Raw genomic sequence first — 21871 nt, forward strand, 5'->3', positions numbered from 1 at the left:
GGCACTTAAGGCAGTTCTTAGGGCCCGGATCATACAGTATGCCTCATTTACCAAAAAATCCAAAGCACGAGAACTTGTGGAGTTGGAAGGGAATATTAAAACTCTGAGGCAGAGCTGAAGCGCCGAATGTTGTCTGATGGCCTCAGAGAATTGACCCGATTGAAATACAGATATAATATTATTTTGTCACGGAAGGTGGAGTTTTAGCTATTCAGGGCAAGACAGTCAGACTTTGACTCAGGAGTCAAGACAGGAAAACTTCTGGCTAGATATATAAAACAGAGAGAGTCTTTTTCTACCATTCCCTCAGTGAATTCTGCTGGTAGTGAAACATTTACCTCAGCCATTGATATTAATAATGCTTTTAAAATATTCTTGATCTCTATAGTTCCACATCTTCATCTACTGTTGAGGATATTAGAAACTTTGTGGAACCATTAGTTCTTCCTAAACTGACGGCTGAGCAAAAAATTCTCTTGATTCTGATATAACCTTGGAGGAGCTTGGTGAGGTAATTAAGGCAAGGGTCCGGGGCCAGATGGCTTTGCCACTGAGTTTTTTAGATCTTATGCTACAGAATTGGCTCCAAGAATAGAAAGCTTCTGCCAACCATGACGCAAGCCCGGATCAGTCTGATTCTTAAAAAGGACGAAGATCCAAGCGAGTGTAAGAGTTACTGTCCAATTTCCCTGATCCAGCTAGACGTAAAAATATTGTCAAAAATGTTATGAAGTTATGACATCTCTTATACATATAGATCAGGTGGGGTTTATTCGGGGACATAGCTCTTCTGATAACATAGGGCGTTTCATCAATATCATGTGGTCAGTGGCGAATGATCAGACTCTGGTCGCTGCCATCTCACTTGACGCCGAAAAGGCATTTGATATGGTAGAATGGGATTATCTTTTTACGATTTTGGAAATATATGGGTTCAGGCATATTTGTACTGGTTGGATTAAGTTACTTTATATACACCCGGTAGCGGCAGTACAAACTAATGGATTAATTTCAGATTATTTTACATAGGGGCACCCAGCAGGGTTGCCTTCTTTCCCCATTCTTGTTCTGTCTTGCCCTGGAACCATTAACAGCCGCGATAAGAAAGGAGGGTGAGTTTCCAGGGCTGGTGGCGGGAGGTGTGGCTCATAAGCTTTTGCTTTATGCAGATGATATTTTATCATTCTTCTCCAACCCTACTAGATCTATGCCTTGCCTCCACAAAATTTGATAGCATAGCGAAGTCCTTCATTTGGAATGGTAAACATCCCAGATTACATTTCAGTAAGTTGCATGGGCCGGCTGAAATAGGTGGGCTAGGCCTGCCCAAGATTTTGTTTTATTATTATGCATTCGGTCTCAGACATTTGGCTCATTGGTCACTTCCACCTGAGAGAGCCCCTCCCTGGTTTTGTATTGAACAGGAAGTTCTTGCTCCTATTTCGCCATTGCAAAGCCTTTCTATCAAACTAATCGGAGAGGTTAAGTTACACCCCATTATCTTGCATTTGCACTCTGTATGGACAAAAGTGTCCTGAGTGTTTAATTCAGACATTTATCTAAATGTTGCCTCGAGCATATGGCTGAACCTGAAATTATATATTAATAAGTCCTGTTTCTGCTGGTCAGAGTGGATTGTGAGGGAGGTTAATACACTCGGTGACCTATATGACAGTGGAGTGTTGAGATCCTTTGAAAATTTGGTTCAACATTTTGGGATTCCCAGATCTCAAGTTTTTCAGGTATTTACAGCTGCACCACCTGCTCTGTACTATTTTTGGGAGTGGCATACATCCTGGAGCAGCAGATACTCTGGGAGTGGTGATTTCTGCTTTTGGAAAAGGTCACGAGGCATCAGTGTATTACGCCCTGCTAATTCAGAGTCTGGGGATGGAGCTTCAACTTCTCTCAAGAGATTATGGGAGAAAGATTTAAACTTGGTATTGGAGGAGGGAGTGTGGACTAGGATTCTAAAAAATGTCAAGTCTGCATCTAGAGATGCAAGGGTGCGCCTTATGCAATTCAAGATTTTACATCGATTCTATTGGACCCCCTCTAGATTGTATAGGCTTAGTCTTAAAGACACACCCACCTGCGGCCAAATCACAGCAGTGCTGATGTAGGGCCATATCGCACTCTTGCTTGTGTGGTATTGCTTAAATATATATATATATATATATATATATATATATATATATATATATATATATATATATATGTATATATACAGTATTGTGCAAACGTCTTAGGCACATAAGATGTTTCATCTTTGTGGGCCCCCCACAAAGCCCCCCACTGAACATTGTGTCAGTCTGAGATTACATAAAGAGACAGAAGCAATTGAGACAGCCGAAATAGATAGAAGAACTGTGGCGAATTCTCCAAGAAGCTTCCTATCTGCCAACAACCAAGAAAAACCAGGTGTACCTAGGAGAACTGATGCTGAAGGCAAAGGTGGTCACACCGAATATTGATTTAGCTTTTTTAATGTTTACTGGACTTTGTATGACATTAAATGATAAATGAAAACTATTTATATCATTATTTTTGAAGACATCCTCACTATGCAACATTATTCACAAGTGCCTAAAACCTTTGCACAGTACAGTACATATATATATATATATATATTATATTTCTTTTTTTTTTTTTGTGTGTGTGTGATTTGGCATTGACCACAGGGATGTTTGTTGGGGGTTAGGGATTGGAAGGGGGAATGATGGGGGTTAAAAGTTGATTCTGTGAATTTATGTTTTGCTTTTCTGTTTCATGTGTTGGAATCAATAAAAAATGTTAATCGGAATATCAGCCTAATTAACAGCCTCGGCGATATATTGGTCGACCACTACATAGAATATTGAATTCATGGAATACAGTGGCAAGAAAAAGTATGTGAACCCTTTGGAATTACCTGCATTTATGTATAAATTTGTCTTAAAATCTGGTGTGATCTTCATCTAAGTAACAATAATGAACAAACACAGTCAGTTTTAACAAATAACATATAAACTACTGTGTTGTTCTTGTACATATTGAATACATCATTCAAACACTCACAGTGTAGGTTGGAAAAAGTATGTGAACCCCATAGGCTAATGACGTCAACAAAAGCTAATTAGAGTCAGTTGGCAAACCTGGCATCCAATTAATAAAACGAGATTGGAGGTATGGGTTAGAGCTACTTTAAATTATAAAAAGCACTCAAATATTTTTAAGTTTGCTATTCACTGACGTGGACCATGCCTTGCAAAAAAGAGATCTCAGAAGGCCTACAATCAAGAATTGTTGCTTTGCATAAGGCTGGAAAGGGTTACAAAGTTATCTCGAAGAGCTTAGATATTCATCTGTTCACAGTTAGACAAATTGCCTAAAAATGAGATGATTTAGTACTGTGGCTGCTCTCCTTAGAAGTGGCCATCCAGCAAAGATGACAATGACCTTAAACATCAAAGTAAATCCACTACAGAATGGCTTCAAAAAAATAAAATCCATCTTTTGGAGTGGCCCAGTCAGAGCCCAGACCTTAACCTAAGAGAGATGCTGTGGAATGACCTCAAGAGAGCTGGCCTGTTCACACCAGACATCCTATGAATATGGCTGAGCTGAAGCAGTTCTTTAAGGAAGAATGGTTCAAAATATCCGCAGATACCGTCAACGCTTGGTTGAGGTTATTGCTGCCAAAGGAGGGTTGACCAGTTATTAAATTCAAGGGTTCACGTACATTTTCCACAGCACTTTAAATGTTTAATGGGATGTGTTCAATAAAGCCATGAAATATTATAATTGCTTATGTACTGTTAGCTTAAGCACATTGTGTTTGTCTATACTTGGAACTCTGATGAAGATGAGCACATTTTATGACCAATTAATGCAGAAAACCAGCTTATTCCAAAGGGTTCACATACTTTTTCTTTTCAGTGTATACAGGTTGACTTTATTATATTTATAATTCAATTAATAAAATATGTTTAACACAGTCAAACCTATTTAACACACTTAAAGCATTTAGCTATTTTCATTTATAAATTTGTCATTGTAAAATTTTCTCTTCATTGACAGAGTCTTCAGAGGATTTGTAAAGATGTCTCTAAAGTTGTCATCACGCATTAAAGATATTGTACTTCGGAGTGTTTTTCCAATTGTACAAAATGTATGTGTACACTTTACGTACAAATACCAATGAATACAAATTATATCACCCTGTGAAATGATGCTACCCATGGGTGTATCCACTTTGTATGCAAATATGTTCTCGGAAATCTCACCTCGCACAACCTCCTCTATAGACTCAGTGGTTGTAGTGGTGGTGGTTGTCATGGCTACGTTGGAGGTCTGCTCACTGGTGTCCTGTTCTTCTGTAGTGTCTTCATCATCATCATCCTCCTCGTCGTCTTCATCATCTTCGCCGTCACCATCCTCATCTTTGTCCCAGAGCTCCCCTTCTTCATTATTAATTTCCTCATCATCCTCGGTCCTGGCAGGCTCTGGTTTGCTTGTCACCTGTTCTCTTAACACGCTGTGATCCAACAATTTATGAAGTTATTATGGCATACATGTACAGAAACAAAGGTCAGCGACAAATTTCCGATATCCCATCCATTTTCTCCATAGAGAGAAAGAAGCCACAAGTGCGATTTCAACTACATTAAAAAAATAAATAAAAAAAAAACATATTCCCAGTGAAGAACTACCCTACTCAATAATTCTAAATAGAGACACCCAATCAGAGAAGTCACTGTTACCATGGAAATGGAATTCTCAACTTCTTTTTTGATTTTCATATACATTTTACTTTAAATCAAAGTTTATGTTGTGAATCACCTCAGAGCTGCTTTGTTTGGTTCATGGCTTAGAACTCTGAAGAAGTATATTTTGATATCCCACTGGAGAAAATGAAAGTGAAAAAGTGCTGAAAATGTGGGCCATCATTGTTGCTCTCTATTGTACATGTTTATTTACCTGCTGTCAGTATACTCAGACTCTGCACCACCCCACCAAACATCTGAGTTGGCCTCCTCCTGCTCTTCGCTGTCCAACTCTTTCTGCTCCTCCACAGGACAGCAGACAAACTCTACACCACGAAAACGGTCGATGCCACATGGCAGAAGCATGCCATAGTCGTGGAGATTCATGGAGCGATCGCCGCAGGACTGCAGTGGGGCATCCACAGGGAACGAGAGAGTGAGAAAGAAAGTGAGATGTTAAAGATACTGACTCATTATAGAGCTATAAGTGGAACTCGCTCATTGGCCATGTAGAGATAATTTATACATTCTATAGCTGGTGGGGTTCGTATGTATTGGGGTTTTATATGTATTGTATTAGTGTGTGCTGTATTCCGATCTAATCCAATATTTCAATCCCTTTTATTTTTTTCCCACCATAATCAAATAGAATATTCAAACAATTTTTCCCTTAGTGGAAAATTTACAGAGAGATGCTGTGAGTGACATATTATATATAGGTGTATAGGCATACAAGTTTGTTAGTGTGTAAATGTTATGTGCTGTGACCTCTGACCTCTTTGGCCACTGTGTGCCAATGCAAATGACTCTCACACATGTCCATTCGCTCCTGGTGCAGGAATTTACACTTATCTGGGACGAGCAGGGCATCGCTCACAAACTCTCCAACTAACACAAACACACAAACATATGCAATGTTTTCTCATGCAGGGCTCCAGACTAAACAAATGAGCCAACAGAAACATTAAGGAGCCAAATGGCTGTTTTCAGTCACCAAATCACAGAATTGCTTGATTCAGAAACAAGATATAAAGCCAAAGAAATAGTAAGACAGCTGCTAACCCATTAATCTGAGGTTTAATAAACAGCATATATAGTTGAGAAAATAAGTTTGCATTCCCTTATGTCTTGGAACACAGAAGTAAACATTTGCAAGGTAAACTTCGACAGCGGTTAATGGGAGTGAATGGGAGACCACAGCAAATCTTATTTTCACTTACCCATTTGCTCCATCAGCAAAAGAAAAAATCCACTATTACATTTGAATGACATTCCAGAGAGAAAAAAAAAAATAGAGAACGGTGAATTAAGACTGCCAAATTTACTGTCTCAGCAGCTGTAATTGAAACCCCCTCGCAGTTGTGGTAATTCATTTTTTAAAACTAATTCCAGGGTAATATAACACAAATGTTATATGCATAAAAATTATCATATAAAAAAGTTTGCTAGATTTATGCTGCTAAATAAGGTGGAAACGTGTCATCACAGTCTGTGAAAAAGGTCTATTGTCCTAAGTGTCAAAAGCTTGAATATATATATATATATATATATATATATATATATATATATATATATATATATATATATATATTTATTTAAATTGTTTTAAATATTGCCTTAGTCTTTGTTTACTGTTAACGGATAGCCCAGACACAGAGACTACAAGAGTGCAAATTGAATTAAATCCCAGATGCAGTTTATTTTGCTACTCCAATCCCAATCAATAATTACCAGAAGAAAAGAAAGTGGTACATTATATGGGACTTTTAATTATACAGAAGCCTGAAATATGCATGGGACTCTTATTTTGAAATGTATGCGCTCCCAGTTGTGAGCTCACGGATGATTCGCTGAGAAAGTGAATCTGATTCAAACTGCTAACCTGAGCTCCTGAGTTCAAACCCTCAGTTCTTTTCGGGTGATTCATGAAAAAGACCTGATTCAAAAGAGTAATTTGTTCATGGCTCTCTTGCACTGGGTTTGTTGTTGCATGCTGTGCAGCGAGCTCATCACAACAGAACAGAAGTGGCGCGAGACACACTAGTACACGCTCTAAAGATGTATTCAGTAACTCACAAGATGATATCTGAGGAAACCGCATATGAACGCACACAACCCGACTGTCTCCAATGGCGACTAGATTTTAAATTATTGTCGCAATCAATTATTTTTGGTCGTATCTGTGACCATTTTAGTCACAGTCTGGAGCCCTATATTGCGTTCAGCAGGTGCTTAAATGCATCTCTGGTGATACGTAACTTGTAGGGCCAAAAACACTGAGCCACTGATGTCATTATTGTTTTTTGATGAATCTCCTCTTATCTGATGGAGAAGGATGACACAAAATCACACAACAACCACACTAGAAACATTAGTTTAATGTCCTAGAAATCCAGGTTAATACCCGATGAGTGGCAAAGTGTTCTGATGTAAGAATCATGTTGAAGGATAATCTCTCTGTATACTCGCATTTACACATACATACATACCTAGGCAGCGGTAGGGGACCACAATGTGTGTGTGACTGCGACATTGGGGACGACCAATTTTGCACCAGTTCTGGATGCTGACAGGCTGGTTGGCCTCCACTACATTAGTAATCTGCAGGTCTGGGTAGACCTACAGGAGTCAAGTCAAATCAAGTCAAGTAACCAGTCATTCACAACACATTTTACAATCCATAATCTGAGGTATTTTTGGGTACATTCAGATTTGTTCATGGGTGTAAGAAGAAGGTAGGAGTATTCATGGAATATAATTGGGCCAGGCTGATTAATAGGCCAAAATTGGGCAGATTTGTTTCACCATTGGCCAATAACCGTGCACTCCTAGCCGATTGGTGTTCACTCTACCTTAAAAGAGTAAAAAAAAAAATAAAAAATACCAGCAACTTTGCCAGTAGCTAATGAGCATTTTTTAAATATTTCTGAGTGCATTTTGTGTAAATATTCTGTCAATAACATTAATTTCAGATATTTTGTGTACATCTCATTTGCAATCTTATATCAACATTATAATAACACCATGAACCTTGTCCATTGAAAAACTCATATCAATTAGTGGTCACTACATAGAACTCAATAGTAATGTTTATGTATTACTCAGAAGCACCTCAGTTTTTAATTATTTTCCTTGTCATTATGCAATTGACTTTTAATTGCTAAAGTAATCATGCTACAATAATGTTTTGCAATCTATATAAGATATTGACAACTAACACTGATACTTCAGTAGAACCCATTCTATTCTTTTGTCCGTCTCATTTTATAACTCTCTTCTCTATCATTACCTCTTGGCAATACTGAAGGATGCCCTCTTTGGTGCCGATGCAGGTCTTGGTGCCAGTTGGATCTTGCTCCCACTTGCCGCTCTGGACGTTTATATGCATATTGAGCTTCCCACAGAACATGGCCACCTGGGGCTCCGCCAACAAGCCCACCGAGTCATCCGATGGCACCTGCCAACAGCACAATCAGCGAGCAACATGAGGAACCAATTTCATGCAAGCCTAAGATGTTCATATATCTTCACATCAGACGTCGTAAATTACACATGCTTCAAAATACAAGATTCAGCAGCACACAATAAAAATATTGCAATATGGCTCACAGACAGAGATGGGATAACAATATAAGGAGGACATTTTAACTAAATGGGCAAGCTCAGGGAGGCTTTTAAGTATTAGTTGACATTAAAAAGACAATTGTATCCAATAAAGACTTCAATTTAAGAAATAACATCTAAACAATTTACACTCACTCAGCACTTTATTAGAAACACTATAGTAATGCTCTCAAAACAGCCTCAATTCTTCGTGACATGGATTCCATAAGATGTTGGAAACATTTCTTTGAGATTCTGGTCCATGTAGACATGATTGCATCACGCAATTTCTACAGATTTTTAAGCTGCACATTCATGCTGCAAATCTCCCGTTCTACCACATCCCAAATGTGTTCTATTGGATACAGATCCGGTGACTGGCAAGCCTAATGAAGAACAGTGAACTCATTGTCATGTTCATGAAACCAGTTTGAGACAACTTTTGCTTTGTGACATGGTGCATTATCATGCTGGAAGTAGCCATTAGAAGATAGGTACATTGTGGCCACGAAGGAATTCACATGGTCAGCAACAATACTCAAATAGGCTGTGGCATTCAAGCGGTGATTGATTGGTACTAACAGGCCCAAAGTGTGCCAAGAAAACATTGCCCACACCATTACACTACCACCACCACCAGCCTGGACTGTTGACACAAGGCAGGTTGGGTCCATGGATTCATACGGTTGCCGCCAAAATTCTGACCCTACCATCTGTATGCCTCAGCAGAAATCGAGATTCATCAGACCAGGCTACGTTTTTCCAGTCTTTAACTGTGCAGTTTTGCTAAGCCTGTGCCCACTGCAGCCTCAGCTGTCTGATCTAGGCTGACAGAAGTGGAACCCGATGTGGTCTTCTGCTGTTGTAGCCCATCCGCCACAAGGTTTGACATGTTGTGCATTCTGAGATGCCATTCTACTCACCACAATTGTACAGAGTGGTTATCTGAGTTGCCGTAGCCTTTCTGTCAGCTCGAACCAGTCTGGCTTTTTCCTTTAACCTCTCTCACCAAAAGGCATTTCCGTCCACAGAACTGCCACTCACTAGATGTTTTTCATTTTTGGCACCATTCTGAGTAAACTCTAGAGACTGTTTTGCATGAAAATCCCAGGAGATCAGCAGTTACAGAAATACTCAAACCAGCCCGTCTGGCACCACAATCATGCCATGGTCGAAATCACTGGGACCAGATTTGTTCCCCATTCTGATGGCTGATGTGAACAATAACTGAAGCTCCTGACCCATATCTGCATGATATTATGCATTCCACTGCTGCCACACAATTGGCTGATTAGATAATCACATGAATAGATCCGGAGACTGGCAAGTCCACTGAAGAACAGTGAACTCATTGTCATGTCCATGAAACCAGTTTGAGACAACTTTTGCTTTGTGACATTGTGCATTATCATGCTGGAAGTAGTCATTAGAAGACAGGTACATTGTGGCCACGAAGGAATGCACATGGTCAGCAACAATACTCAAATAGGCTGTGGCATTCAAGTGATGATTGATTGGTATTAACAGGCCCAAAGTGTGCCAAGAAAACATTGCCCACGCCATTACACCACCACCAGCCTGGACTGTTGACACAAGGCAAGTTGGGTCCATGGATTCATACTGTTGCTGCCAAAATTCTGACCCTACCATCTGTATGCCTCAGCAGAAATCAAGATTCATCAGACCAGGCTAAGTTTTTCCATGCTCAGTGAGTGTATATTACATGTATATATGAAGGATAACATCTGTGCAAATGCAGGTCGATAACATAAAAGCATTTGGGAAGTTAGATAAATCACAGTGGCCCCATAGGTGAATTACGGACCGGGCCAATAGGGCTAGTGCCCAGGGGCCCTTGACTACCAGGGGCCCAGGGCTGCAAGTTCTTGCGGCCCATCAACAAATATGTGGGCCCCAAAGCCTAGAAAAGGCCCCTTCAATAGGGACATGTGACTGTGAGGGCCCCCAGCCATCTTATAGGGCTCCTGTTTCAAATGAAACAATTTTGAGCCACTCTTTAACAGTGCTCGTATCGTATTTGATACATGAATTATAAAGCCTCTACATCATCAACATGATCAAAACTTTGCTGAAAAACCTGTTGTTTACAATGTACTAGATTTCTACTGCCTCCTGGTGAAAGTTTCCGTGCTCTTCTGGAAGTAGAAGAGCTTGTAATTTCATTTCCAAAATGGCTGCTTTCGTGTTGTGATGCACTAAACTTTTTTATGTGAAATCTTTTCTGATTTTGATAGAGTAAAAGTAATAATAACGTTTATATTGCTACTGATATTTTAAATTGCGTATTTACTAAATTGAAGCAACGTGTGCTAACTTTTTGTACATTATTTCATAGAAAACTCGTGTTGAAAACGTGTGTGTAAAATGTGATACAACAGGGCTTTGAGGTATATCTCTTAATCATCATTATATTACAACCATGGCCACTGCAATAATAATAATAATAATAATAAAAAACAAGCTTTGAAATTACTGACATAAAATTATAGAAGATATATTTAAAGTGTGGACTTTACATTAGCAGCTTGCTCTGTCATTATAAAGATCTCATGGTTTTATATTACAAGCTATTATGATGCCATTTTACTATAACCTCTTGAGACAGAAAACATCAATATAGTTTTTGGTGTATAAAGAAACATGATAATAATTGATTTATTACAAAAACATAATATTGTATTTGATGTGCTGAATTGTAATGTCATACATTTCTATAAAGCAAGGAGAGGAAGTTAGCATGGCCAAGCTCACTAATATTTTGTATCACTGAAAAACCCAGGGTGTTCTCTAAACATGCTATATCTGCATGTTTTCCCTCCATTACAAACAAATAGCTTGGCTTAGGTGGTAGGGGAAACTAAAACACTGATATTTTATTTACAGACAAAAGTGTGTGGAAATGTACTGATTAAGGGGCCGTTTACACAACAATGTTTTCAACTAAAACTGGAAAACTTTTTATGCGTTTTGGCTGTGCGTTTACACGACAACGGCGTTTTGGGGCCTGAAAACGCAAACTTTTGAAAATGGGTTTCAAAGTGCACGTTTTTGAAAATGATGCCGTTATCATCTCCGTATAAACATACAAAAATGTGAATTTGTGAAAATGACGACGTTATGTGCACACATATTACGTTTTCAGTCTATAGGCATGCGTGCGAGTACTTCAAAACAATGAAAAACTACAATGGCGGACTACAGGACTGTGTTTGTGCTGCTCAAGATTTTGAGTTTATTCTCCAGAAAAGTGTAGATTTACTGCATCACTACTACGACCAGTGATCGCCATCTTCATTGTTTGTATTCACCGCTCTGTGGAAGAATGCTTATGTGTGCAGACGCGTAGTATTTCTTTACAAAGTGACATCGCCAACTACTGGCCTGGCATGCATATTACAGCGTTTTTAGTCGTTTTCGCGGATCCGTGTGAACAGGGACCATTTTGACAACGTTGTCGTCTGTACGCGAAACTTTTAAAAAAGGCAAAGGAAAAATGTTTCCGTTTTTAGTACATCATTGTCCAGCAAACATACCCTAAACTAGATACGTAAAGTTTGTTGAGACAAACTATAATCTTGCTTTGACAAAACCTTGTAAAGTTTTAAATAGTTTTAAATGCTTGAAGATAGACATTTTTACAGGTCTAACATTCAGAAAAAAAGCATGAGCATTCCAAAACAAACTCAGCTCATTTGAACATTCTGTCAATGTAATGTAGTCTTGGGGATTTGTGGCCACTTTGAAAGCAAAAATTATGCCTTCGCAGGGCACTTGGTTGGGAGTAATAATAATGGTAGCCAAGCTGTAGTGTCGTTCCAAACAGAATTTCCAATCAAATAAAATGACCACTATTTTTGAGCCCCACACCTTTTAGCCTTCCAAAGCTCTCACAGTGGAGGGTGAAGTCTTTGAAGGGAATAGGGTATAGGGATGATCACTTCTGAATAGTACTCACCTCATAATTCAGAAAAGTAAGAACAGATACATCAGCGCAAGCCATAACTGTCTAAATGCTTGCAGAGTTTGTTGGATGCAGCTTAAAAAGTGAAAGTTAGTAATATACAATTCCAACAATAGCCTTTAAAAATAAGCAATAAAGCAGTGTGTATATTTGAAAGAATTGCGTTTTTATTTTATTTTGATACACACAATGGTATAATCAGATTTTAGTGTTTATGACAGGTATTTTTTAATTATTTGGCAATGTTGCATTTATGATCAAAATTGTTCAATGTGTACACTGCACTGCAACCCTCTACAGATACATGATTGGAGATCATTTTAATCACATTTTAGCTTTTTAAAAATGTCCAATTCTTTATTCTAGCAATAATATGATGTCAGGAAATTGCATATGGTATCATTATGATGCCACTGTGTAAAATTTCATGTCAGCTACAGATTTTCAACCAAAACTATTCACAAGGTTGGAATCTAAAAATGAAAATAGAATTACACATCTAGTATTTAATTTGTACTATGAAAAAAATTGCGCTGTCCAATGTGACCTGCATGATTTACCTCAATGGGAGTCAAAAAATAATTATTACTATTTTATACTAATACTATTACTAGGTTAACATTAGGAAATAATTATTACTATTTTATACTAATACTATTACTAGGTTAACATTAGGTTTATGGAGCAGGGCTCTGCATGGGTTTCACCAAACCCATCCATAGACGCTGTAGGAACATATTTGTTAAATTCAAATGCTAAAAACAATTGGCCCCAGGGCCCTCACTAGTCATAATCCACCCCTGAGTGGCCCCCTAAAGTATCTGGACACTTTTTGAACACTTAAGTCTCGCTAAAAAATGTATACATTTCATTAGACATTAGAAACAGGATATCAAAGCAAGTGGCATCAGCCGACAAATGAGGCTAAGCCTTTGTTTCTTGTGAACAAACAGTTATCTGCTTTAGCCACAATGCCAGTTATGTAAGGTACAATATAAAACATTAGAACCCTATTCCATTAAAAGCATTAATAGAATGTAATCTCTTGAAATTGGGTGGGAATAAATATTTTAAAGAGATAGAAAAGGGGAGATAGATGAATGACACAGAAGGATGACTTTTCTGAAAAATGAGAGAGGAACCTAAAAGACAAGGGAAACACATATGTAGCAGAGAGAGAATAATGGCTGCTCTTGTTTCTTTCTTTGGTCTGACCTCGACCCTGACTGTCACAAAAGGTTCCTTACAACCAGACCCACCCAGTCTGTTCAATCCAATTTAAGAAATTATGGGATTGTTGTTTTTGTTTTTTTCTTTTTGTGCTGAATAACAAACAGTGGAAGTGCTTTGTAATGGCGAAATGGGGCAAGAACTTCCTGTTCAATACAAAACCAGGGAGGGGCTCTCTCAGGTGGAAGCAACCAATGAGTGAAATGTCTGAGACCGAATGCATAGTAATAAAACAAAATCTTGGGTAGGCCTAGCCCACCTTTGTCAGTCGGGCTATGCAACTTACTGAAATGCAATCTAGGGACGTTTACCATTCCAAATGAAGGACTTCGCTATGCTATCAAATTGCTTGAAATAAGAGAGGGGGATATCTATAGGGAGAGATTGTAGCAGGTAGTTGAATTTTGGAATACAATTAATTTTAATAACATTAACCTTCCCAATCATAGATGAATGTAATGAAGCCCACCTGCCCACATCGCTCGAAAACCTTTATATTAAAGGGTCAAAATTAACTCTAACTAAATCACACAAATTTGCTGGGAATAAAATACCCAAATACTTAATGCCCTGTTTGGGCCACTGCAAGGCGCCCGGCTGAAAAGCTGTTACCGGGCAGTACTCTGTCAGAGCCAAAGCTTCAGATTTAGACCAATTAACTCTGTATCCAAAAAACTTCTGGCCCCGGAGCCTAGCTCCTCCAAGGTTATCTTAGAATCAAGAGAATTCTTTTGCTCAGCCATCAGTTTAGGAAGTTCTAATGGTTCCACGAAGTTTCTAATATCCTCATCAGTAGACAAAGACGTACAACTAAGATAGAATTCTTTAAAAGCATTATTAATATCTGATAATCCAGCAGATTTCACTGAGGGAATGGTAGAAAAAGACTCTCTCTGTTTTTTATATCTAGCCAGAAGTTTTCCTGCATTGTCCCCCTATGACTGTCTTGCCTTGAATAGCCAAAACTCCACCTCCCGTGACAAAATAGTATTATATCTGTATTTCAATCGGGTCAATTCTCTGAGGCCATTAGACGACATTCGGCACTTTAGCTCTGCCTTGCCACTTTTAATATTCCCTTCCAATTCCACGAGTTCTTGTGCTTTGGATTTTTTGGTGAATGAGGCATACTGTATGATCCGGCCCCTAAGAACCGCCTTAAGTGCCTCCAAAGCCATGCCCACAGAGGATACTGAGGACCACTTGACCTCCATATAAACATTGATTTCAGCCTTTAACATTTGTTGGAATTCAGGATTTTGCAAAAGGGATACATTAAAGCACCAATAATATGATTTCCTTTTCTCCATATGTGGCAACACCTCTAAACACACTAGGGCGTGATCTGAGACTAAAATGTTTCCAATTCAGCAATCAACAACAGATGAAATGAGGAACTTAAAAAAAATCTATTCTAGAGTAAATCTTATGGACTGATGAAAGAAATGTATAGTCCCTACCAGAGCATGTGAGCGGAGCAGAGCAGTGATAATTCCACCTGAGCGGAGAGCACCTTTATGAAGATTCCGCTCCGCTCGCTCAACCCAGAATGCTTTTCGTGATATGCTGGTTTGGGAATATGCGAAATAAGCAATAGGCCTGAGGTTATGGAGCTCTAACATTGTTTTAATGAAGTTGCAAACCTAATAGCATAAATGCAAATTATAAATCAAAGTTAAGAATGAGGAAATCAAAAGGGAGTGCGGACTGTGGAGAGACCGTGAGAATTAGCAAATATTCCTTTTGAAATAGTATATGTCACTTTGCCAGAGAGCACGAGGATGTGCTACACGAACATGGTAGTGCAGCAAAAGGTGAGCTAGTAGGCTACACTACTATTCGGTAATAAATTAATAGATAAGTAATGTATCTTGTTGTTTAGCCATCATGTCAGTGCAGCTGCCAGCTAGATGCAGGCCCGGTTCTGCAGGGTTGCGAAAGTTAGAGCACCCTCAATTGAATATGTAAGCTTAATAATACTGTATATTGGCAAAGCATTTTTCCTTGAATCCCAGCGAACACACAAAAAATCCCTGCATCAAAACCAATAAACATTTATGATCTTGCGGATCAGTGTGTCCTAATCTGCAGGTGGAGCTTTCTGCTTTCATGCCTCTATTGTACAATTGAGCATTTGATTGGTAAAGATTTCTGCTCTCACATAGAGAATTTCATAGTGGAATAAATCGACTTAATCGACCGTCTGTTGCTTTCGATTTCTGCTTTGGGATAAAGTGGCACATAACTGCTGGTCAGTTTCCCAAAGCCAAATCCACACCTTAACGATAAGTGAAACATAAAAAAAAATTACTCTAGATTAGTGGTTGCAGATAACATCTTCGACATCGCTTGCTGCATTCATGCGCAGACAAAAACCTATAAATTATTGTACATTAGAAAAAAACTTTTCTTAAACAAAGGCAGTGTAATTTGTGAATTAATTAATTTTATTTGTTTTAGCATGATTTAACATGATTTCATCTAATATATATATATATATATATTGGACAAAATCTCACTTTATGCAGGACAGTATTTTTTATTTGTTAAATCCATTGTTAAACCTTGCTGTACATATAAAGAGTGCATGCACAAGGCATGATTGTTTGACACATATAAAGTCCAGATTCACTTTATAATGCTTTAAAAATATCAATGAAAAACAAAGGGGGTACATGGTATCTACTAATATAATAATTATCATATAAATAATCACAGTACTTCAGATTGCATATGATTCATATATATAAAATTGTAGGGAATATTAATAAAGCAACAACACTGAAAAAGAGAAAAACATTCACTGCTCTTTTCTGGATAACTTAATATGCCCTTTAAAACTAAACACAAAATTAGGATGAGCAATTGATCATTTTAATTTACATACCCAAAGTCTGACAGCATTAAATCAGAAACCTATTAATGTATCAAATCTACAGTATAATCATTCTGTGGAGACAACTGAAAAACAATTATGAATTTCACTTTTACCTGCAATATTTTTCCTGGTACCAGTCCATGTTTTCATTATTGCCATAAACGACTCGAACAAACTTTAAAGTTGAAAAGATTGTGGTTTTCTGGTTTTCTGGGTCGGTTGTATCACTCGGGTCCAGTTTAAACTGAAAAGCGCAAATTTGTGCGTATGCGAGTTTCCGTGCCAACGCACATATGTTTTATCACTTGTAGAGGCGTGTTTGATGACTTGTTTAAAGTAAATAAAGGTAATTTAGAACTGAATTTTTATAAGGCATTATTTGAAGATGTTCAATGACATATGTGCTAACAGAGAAATATTTGACTGATTACAAATGATAACGAAGGTCTGGTTGACCCGATTATCTATCAGCCGTTGTTAACCAGTCCAAAATAAACAGCGAGATTTTATATAAAAAAACACAACAATACAATCACATAATTTCAGATGTGTACATTACTAATCATTTGATAATTTAATAAATGTTGGCCTATAGTCCATATTTCACCCAGAGGGGCACCTCAGCCCATGTGGGCAAATGGGCAGTTGTTTGGGCCACTGTAGCTACCCCCTGTGTACGTGTTTGGAACCAAGTATACTACAGAGAAATTTAATGTCGGAGCGGGATTTGAGCGAATGCTTTTTTACCGGTGAGTGTGAGCGGTACTTGAGCAGAGCATCCGCTTGGGCCGTGAGCGGTACTTGAGCAGAGCATCCGCTTGGGCCGTGAGCGGTTGAGCGAAGTGCACATGCATGGAGCGGGTTATTGAGCAGAGTGTCACACCGCTCCGCTTTGCTAACATGCTCTGGTGGGTTCAAAAGTCTCCAAATATCTGTAAGACCAAGATTTTTACACATCCTGTGAAGTGTCATTGTTGTTCTAGGGGCTTGCACACCCTTGCTTCACTATGATCAAGGACTGAGTCCATCAAAAGACTAAAGACTCCTCCCAATATTATATCATGAGGGGTGCCAACGGCTTGCAACATCCCTACAAGATCTATAAAAAAGCCCTGATCATCAATATTAGGTGTGTAAATATTAGCCAAAATAAGACTCTGCCCCTGAATTTCTGCTAAAACAATAATGACTCTTCCTAATTTATCTTTAATCTGTTTGAGACATTTGAATTGTAGATGATTACTTATCAGTGTAATGACTCCCCTGCTCTTACTTGAGCCAGCACTAAAGAAAACATGTCCACCCCAATATCTTCCCAAATTTTTCAGCTTCCTGTGGGGAAAGATGCATTTCTTGAAGAAACACTATATCATATTTCTTATGCTTAAGAAGAGAAATAACCTTCCATCTTTTTATGGGGTGCCCCAACCCATTCACATTCCACGTGAAGAGAGACAATCCAAGACACATGAAAGCCTGCTTGGAATTTGCAAAAAAGCACCTAAAGAACTCTCAGACTATGAGAAACAAGATTCTCTGGTCTTGAGCTGGTTGGCCTCAATTACAAGCATCATGTCTGGAGGATACCAGGCACCGTTCATCATCTGTGCAATACCTTCCCAACAGTGAAGCATGGTGGGGGTAGCATCATGCTGTGGGGTGTTTTACAGCGGCAGGAACTGGGGGATTGAGGCACGTGCTGGATCTGCACGAGTGTGTGGGTGCAACTTCAAGGCTGCGTCCGTTGTATACGGAGGTATGATGAAAATAAGGTGCTTTTCAAACTGCTCGGAGACCAGTTTCCTTAAGAGTTCCATTCATTCAAAACAGAGGTCAGTTAAGCCATTATCTGATTAGGCAGCAATGTAGCAAGTCAGCTGCCTACATTTTGAATGCAGCCCAAGGTAAAAGCGCTTCACGTATGCTCTAAGTAAATGTCTTATTCACATGTACTGTATGTAAAATTGGTTTGATTCTGTATTTTTTGAGAAAATGCGATTGCCAACATGGACATGCCATTCATGATTGCTGGACTACTGTGTGTACTGTTATTTCCTTCTTCCTAATATATTAACAATTTCTTCATGTGCAAATAAATTACTAAAATTTGATGACTAAACAGAAATCTGAAGAAACTGCTACCTACCATTTAAAAAACTATATTATTTTTTTGTTTTGTGTGAAATTGATTATCTATAGTGCTAGAGTTTATTATTATTTTTTTTAGCAATTTTATATTTATGTTATTTAATATATTAAATTGTATGATATATCGGCATTGTATCGGCCTATCGGACACCCTGCTCTCTGGATATCGGCATCATCAAATAAAAAACCCATATCGGTCAACCACTACAAGTGAAACCTTTAATGAAAAAATCCTAAGGGCCGTATGTCTTGTAACATAGGGGTACCATATTATTGTCACGGCTCCGGTGAGTTTGCCGGTTTGTTTTGTATGTTGTTATTTTCTCCATCCATGTCTCGCAGGTGTGGCCGGCATGCAAGATCGGCGTTTCCATGGGAACATTGATTGTTCCCAGGGGAACGCTGATCATGCCACTGATTAGCGTGCCGAGCAACACCTGTTCTCCTCTAATTCACTCCCTTCTTTAGCCCTTCGTGTTCTCAGTGTCTTTGCTAGATTGTTCTTAGGTGTGAAGTAACTAGCCTAGTTAGTCCTGTCTCGTGTATCTGCTGGTTGCCTACATGTTGGGTATTTGATTGCCTTCTAGTTCGCTGCGTGTCAGCTGGGTTTTCACGGAGGATACCTTGTCTTTGCCCGTGTGTCGGGAGCTAGATCGCCCTACCCTGCTGGGCATCGTTCTGCACCTCACTAAGCTTCGATGGAGGATTCCACAAATCTTTTCCTGACTTCCACAATGCACACACTCATTCTATGAACACACTCTTCTCGGACTGCCCCAAGCGCGGCCACAGCGCGCGTGCTTCTCTGTCATCTCTCTGTCTCCACTGCTGCAGCCGGTGCTAGGATCCTCGACATCCACAGTGACTGCTCATATTTATTGTAAATAAGTCCTTTGAACTGTTCCTCTGCATTCGGGTCTGTTTGTCTCGCTATCGCTCGTTACAATTATACCTTATCCCATAGTTGGAAGTCTGCATCTGAGTCAACGACACAATGCTCATTTTTCGTCCAGTTCTACAAAGTATGTCAAATAAATAAATAAATAAATAAATAAATAAATAAAATATGCAATTCACACAAATCAGTAACTTGAATACACCTCTACTATGATGCACATGTTTTCAACTTTTGATTTCAACAACTTTTGATAAGTTGTGTCACCGTCCAGAGATAAATAAATAAAGTTTCAGTAGAAGCTCAACAGGAAATTTTTAAAATTTTCATGAAAAAAATAAATGTTGGCATAAGTAGTTTGGAATAATCTTTAAAAAAAAAAAAAAAAGCAACAAATATATTTTTTAATATTAATATTATTATTAAAAACAAAATTGGCCACCAAATTCAAGTCAGGTGGTGTAACCAACATGCAAGACAGCCATTATGTTGTTATGTGACAAAAACAAACAAAAAAACAGAGACCCTCATGACAGTGTGAAGTTTAAAAAAATGATCTATAATGGCATTTTTATGAAAATGCACATTTTGCTCAGGTCAAAAGGAGTTACTTTACTGAAATTCGAGACTCAAAAATTACTAATATTTGTGAAAATAAATATAGTTTTACATTGAAAACTTGTTTGAAAACTTTTTAATTAATTATTTAGTTGTTGACACTCACATGTAGCCTTTTCAAGGTGCAAGTAGGCTATTTTAATACCTTTTACTTGGAGGTTACACCACTTGACACTTTTTTTTTTGTGTGTAGAAAATTCTATAAATGTTTTTCAAAAGTGCATGAAACCAACATGGACACAAATATTACCTTCCTATTTACTTGTTAAGTGTGTTCTAGACTTTCTCATTCTAATCACCTCGGACATCCTTGTAACATCACCACCTCCAGGCTTATATTATGGAAAATTGCACAGAACAAAATCCTACAAAAATCTGTGTGAACATTTGAGTAGGCCTAAAAGGTGTCAGTGAAGACTTACAATTATCACGTGCAAGTGATATCGGTATAGTAAATTGTACATATAACCCATTAACCATCTTTTAGCCTTTAGATACATTTGGATTAAAAAAAAAAAAAATGAAACGCCGCAGTTCGCTGACGCCATCTTGCTTGTCAACTAACATCTTTTTTTATATTCCTCATAAAACCTTCTGAGCATGAGCTAGTCCCATATTATTAATGCATTTTAACAGGCCGACATAAAACAAATTCCTTTACAAAACATGCGCTAAAGGCACCGCAGAGGAATAAGGTTTTTCCTCATGCTCGAATGCTTCAGGCCGCCTCCGGATTGCTGCCACAGCATTTATTCACCCAACATGGAGCTCTGCAATCTTGCAGACAGGCCAAATAGTAGTTATTCTATATTTCGAGCAAAGAGAACGTCGTTACTGCAGCCTGTGATGAGGGATTGTGTTGTTTAACACTGCCATCATGACACTATTAAAGAACTGTCACTGATGTTCGATGATGATGTTTCCACCATCCGCATCTGAATGCCAGGCAAATAATGAGTTTATATTCATCTAATCTACATTTAAGTGCTCTAAAACGCTCATCATAGCAGAGCAGTATAAAAATCATCAGATCAGCATTTCCAGCGTGCAATTTTTTTTAGGTCACAATGTATCAAAGCCACGAGTATTCTTAGAATGTGATGGCTACAATGTCTTTCCTTCCAGGCAAACATGTGCAGTTATTCTCCATATTAAAACAAGTCCAAGATTAGCACATCTGTGAAAATAATTCCTGAATGATTAATCACTTCCACAAGCTACAGTTCGCCCGTTATGCACATACGTGTAAACCAGGCGACCCTGCTTGCACCAGAAGCCACCACCCAACACTTTTTAGTCTATTTCATAAGACCAATGATCAACCCTTGGGATTAGGGCTACAGATATTACATTAGAGAGAGATGTAATATCTCGCCAGAATACGCCACTGACAATCAGGAAGCGCTCAAAATGTATGTCTGCATGTTGATTTGCGGTTTTTTTTCCTCCCTCGGTGCCAGCCAGGCCGTCCTAACACGATGGAGGAGAATGAAGCCCCCTCTCCATTACAGAATCGCTATTCTTACCTCGATGGCGAGCGACAAAGTCGTCAGTATTAACAGCAGGAATGGCGTACGGTCCATGGCCATGCCCGTGTTCCCTAACGCAGCACGTCCAGATGGATAAATAATGTCCTGAGCGGATCAGGGGATTTCTGTCGGGATTTTCTGCTCCCTATCGCCTATGCTGGTTGTGCTTTATGAGAATGCGCGATAGACAGAAAGCGACTGCACATAGCTGCTCCCTTGAAAGTCAGTCAGCTGACCAGAGGT

The 21871-nt window shown here is 38.6% G+C and overlaps 1 protein-coding gene across 4 annotated transcripts in view; it reads right to left on the reverse strand.

Annotated features, from left to right (window-relative positions):
• LOC127447500 (amyloid-beta A4 protein-like) overlaps positions 1 to 21871 on the reverse strand; it is a 47095-nt gene extending 25224 nt beyond the window's left edge. The window contains exons 1-6 of one of the 4 annotated variants that reach the window (XM_051709413.1): positions 21626 to 21871; positions 8035 to 8202; positions 7235 to 7364; positions 5521 to 5633; positions 4960 to 5150; positions 4266 to 4516 (exon numbers count right to left, since the gene is read on the reverse strand). In XM_051709413.1, coding sequence (XP_051565373.1) covers positions 4266 to 4516; positions 4960 to 5150; positions 5521 to 5633; positions 7235 to 7364; positions 8035 to 8202; positions 21626 to 21688 — 916 coding nt within the window. In that variant the 5' untranslated portion in view covers positions 21689 to 21871. The remainder of the gene's footprint in view (positions 1 to 4265; positions 4517 to 4959; positions 5151 to 5520; positions 5634 to 7234; positions 7365 to 8034; positions 8203 to 21625) is intronic. The other 3 variants (XM_051709411.1, XM_051709412.1, XM_051709410.1) reach the window with 3 other exon arrangements.

This window comes from Myxocyprinus asiaticus, chromosome 10 (genome assembly GCF_019703515.2).
Source record: "Myxocyprinus asiaticus isolate MX2 ecotype Aquarium Trade chromosome 10, UBuf_Myxa_2, whole genome shotgun sequence".
Lineage (NCBI taxonomy): Eukaryota > Metazoa > Chordata > Actinopteri > Cypriniformes > Catostomidae > Myxocyprinus > Myxocyprinus asiaticus.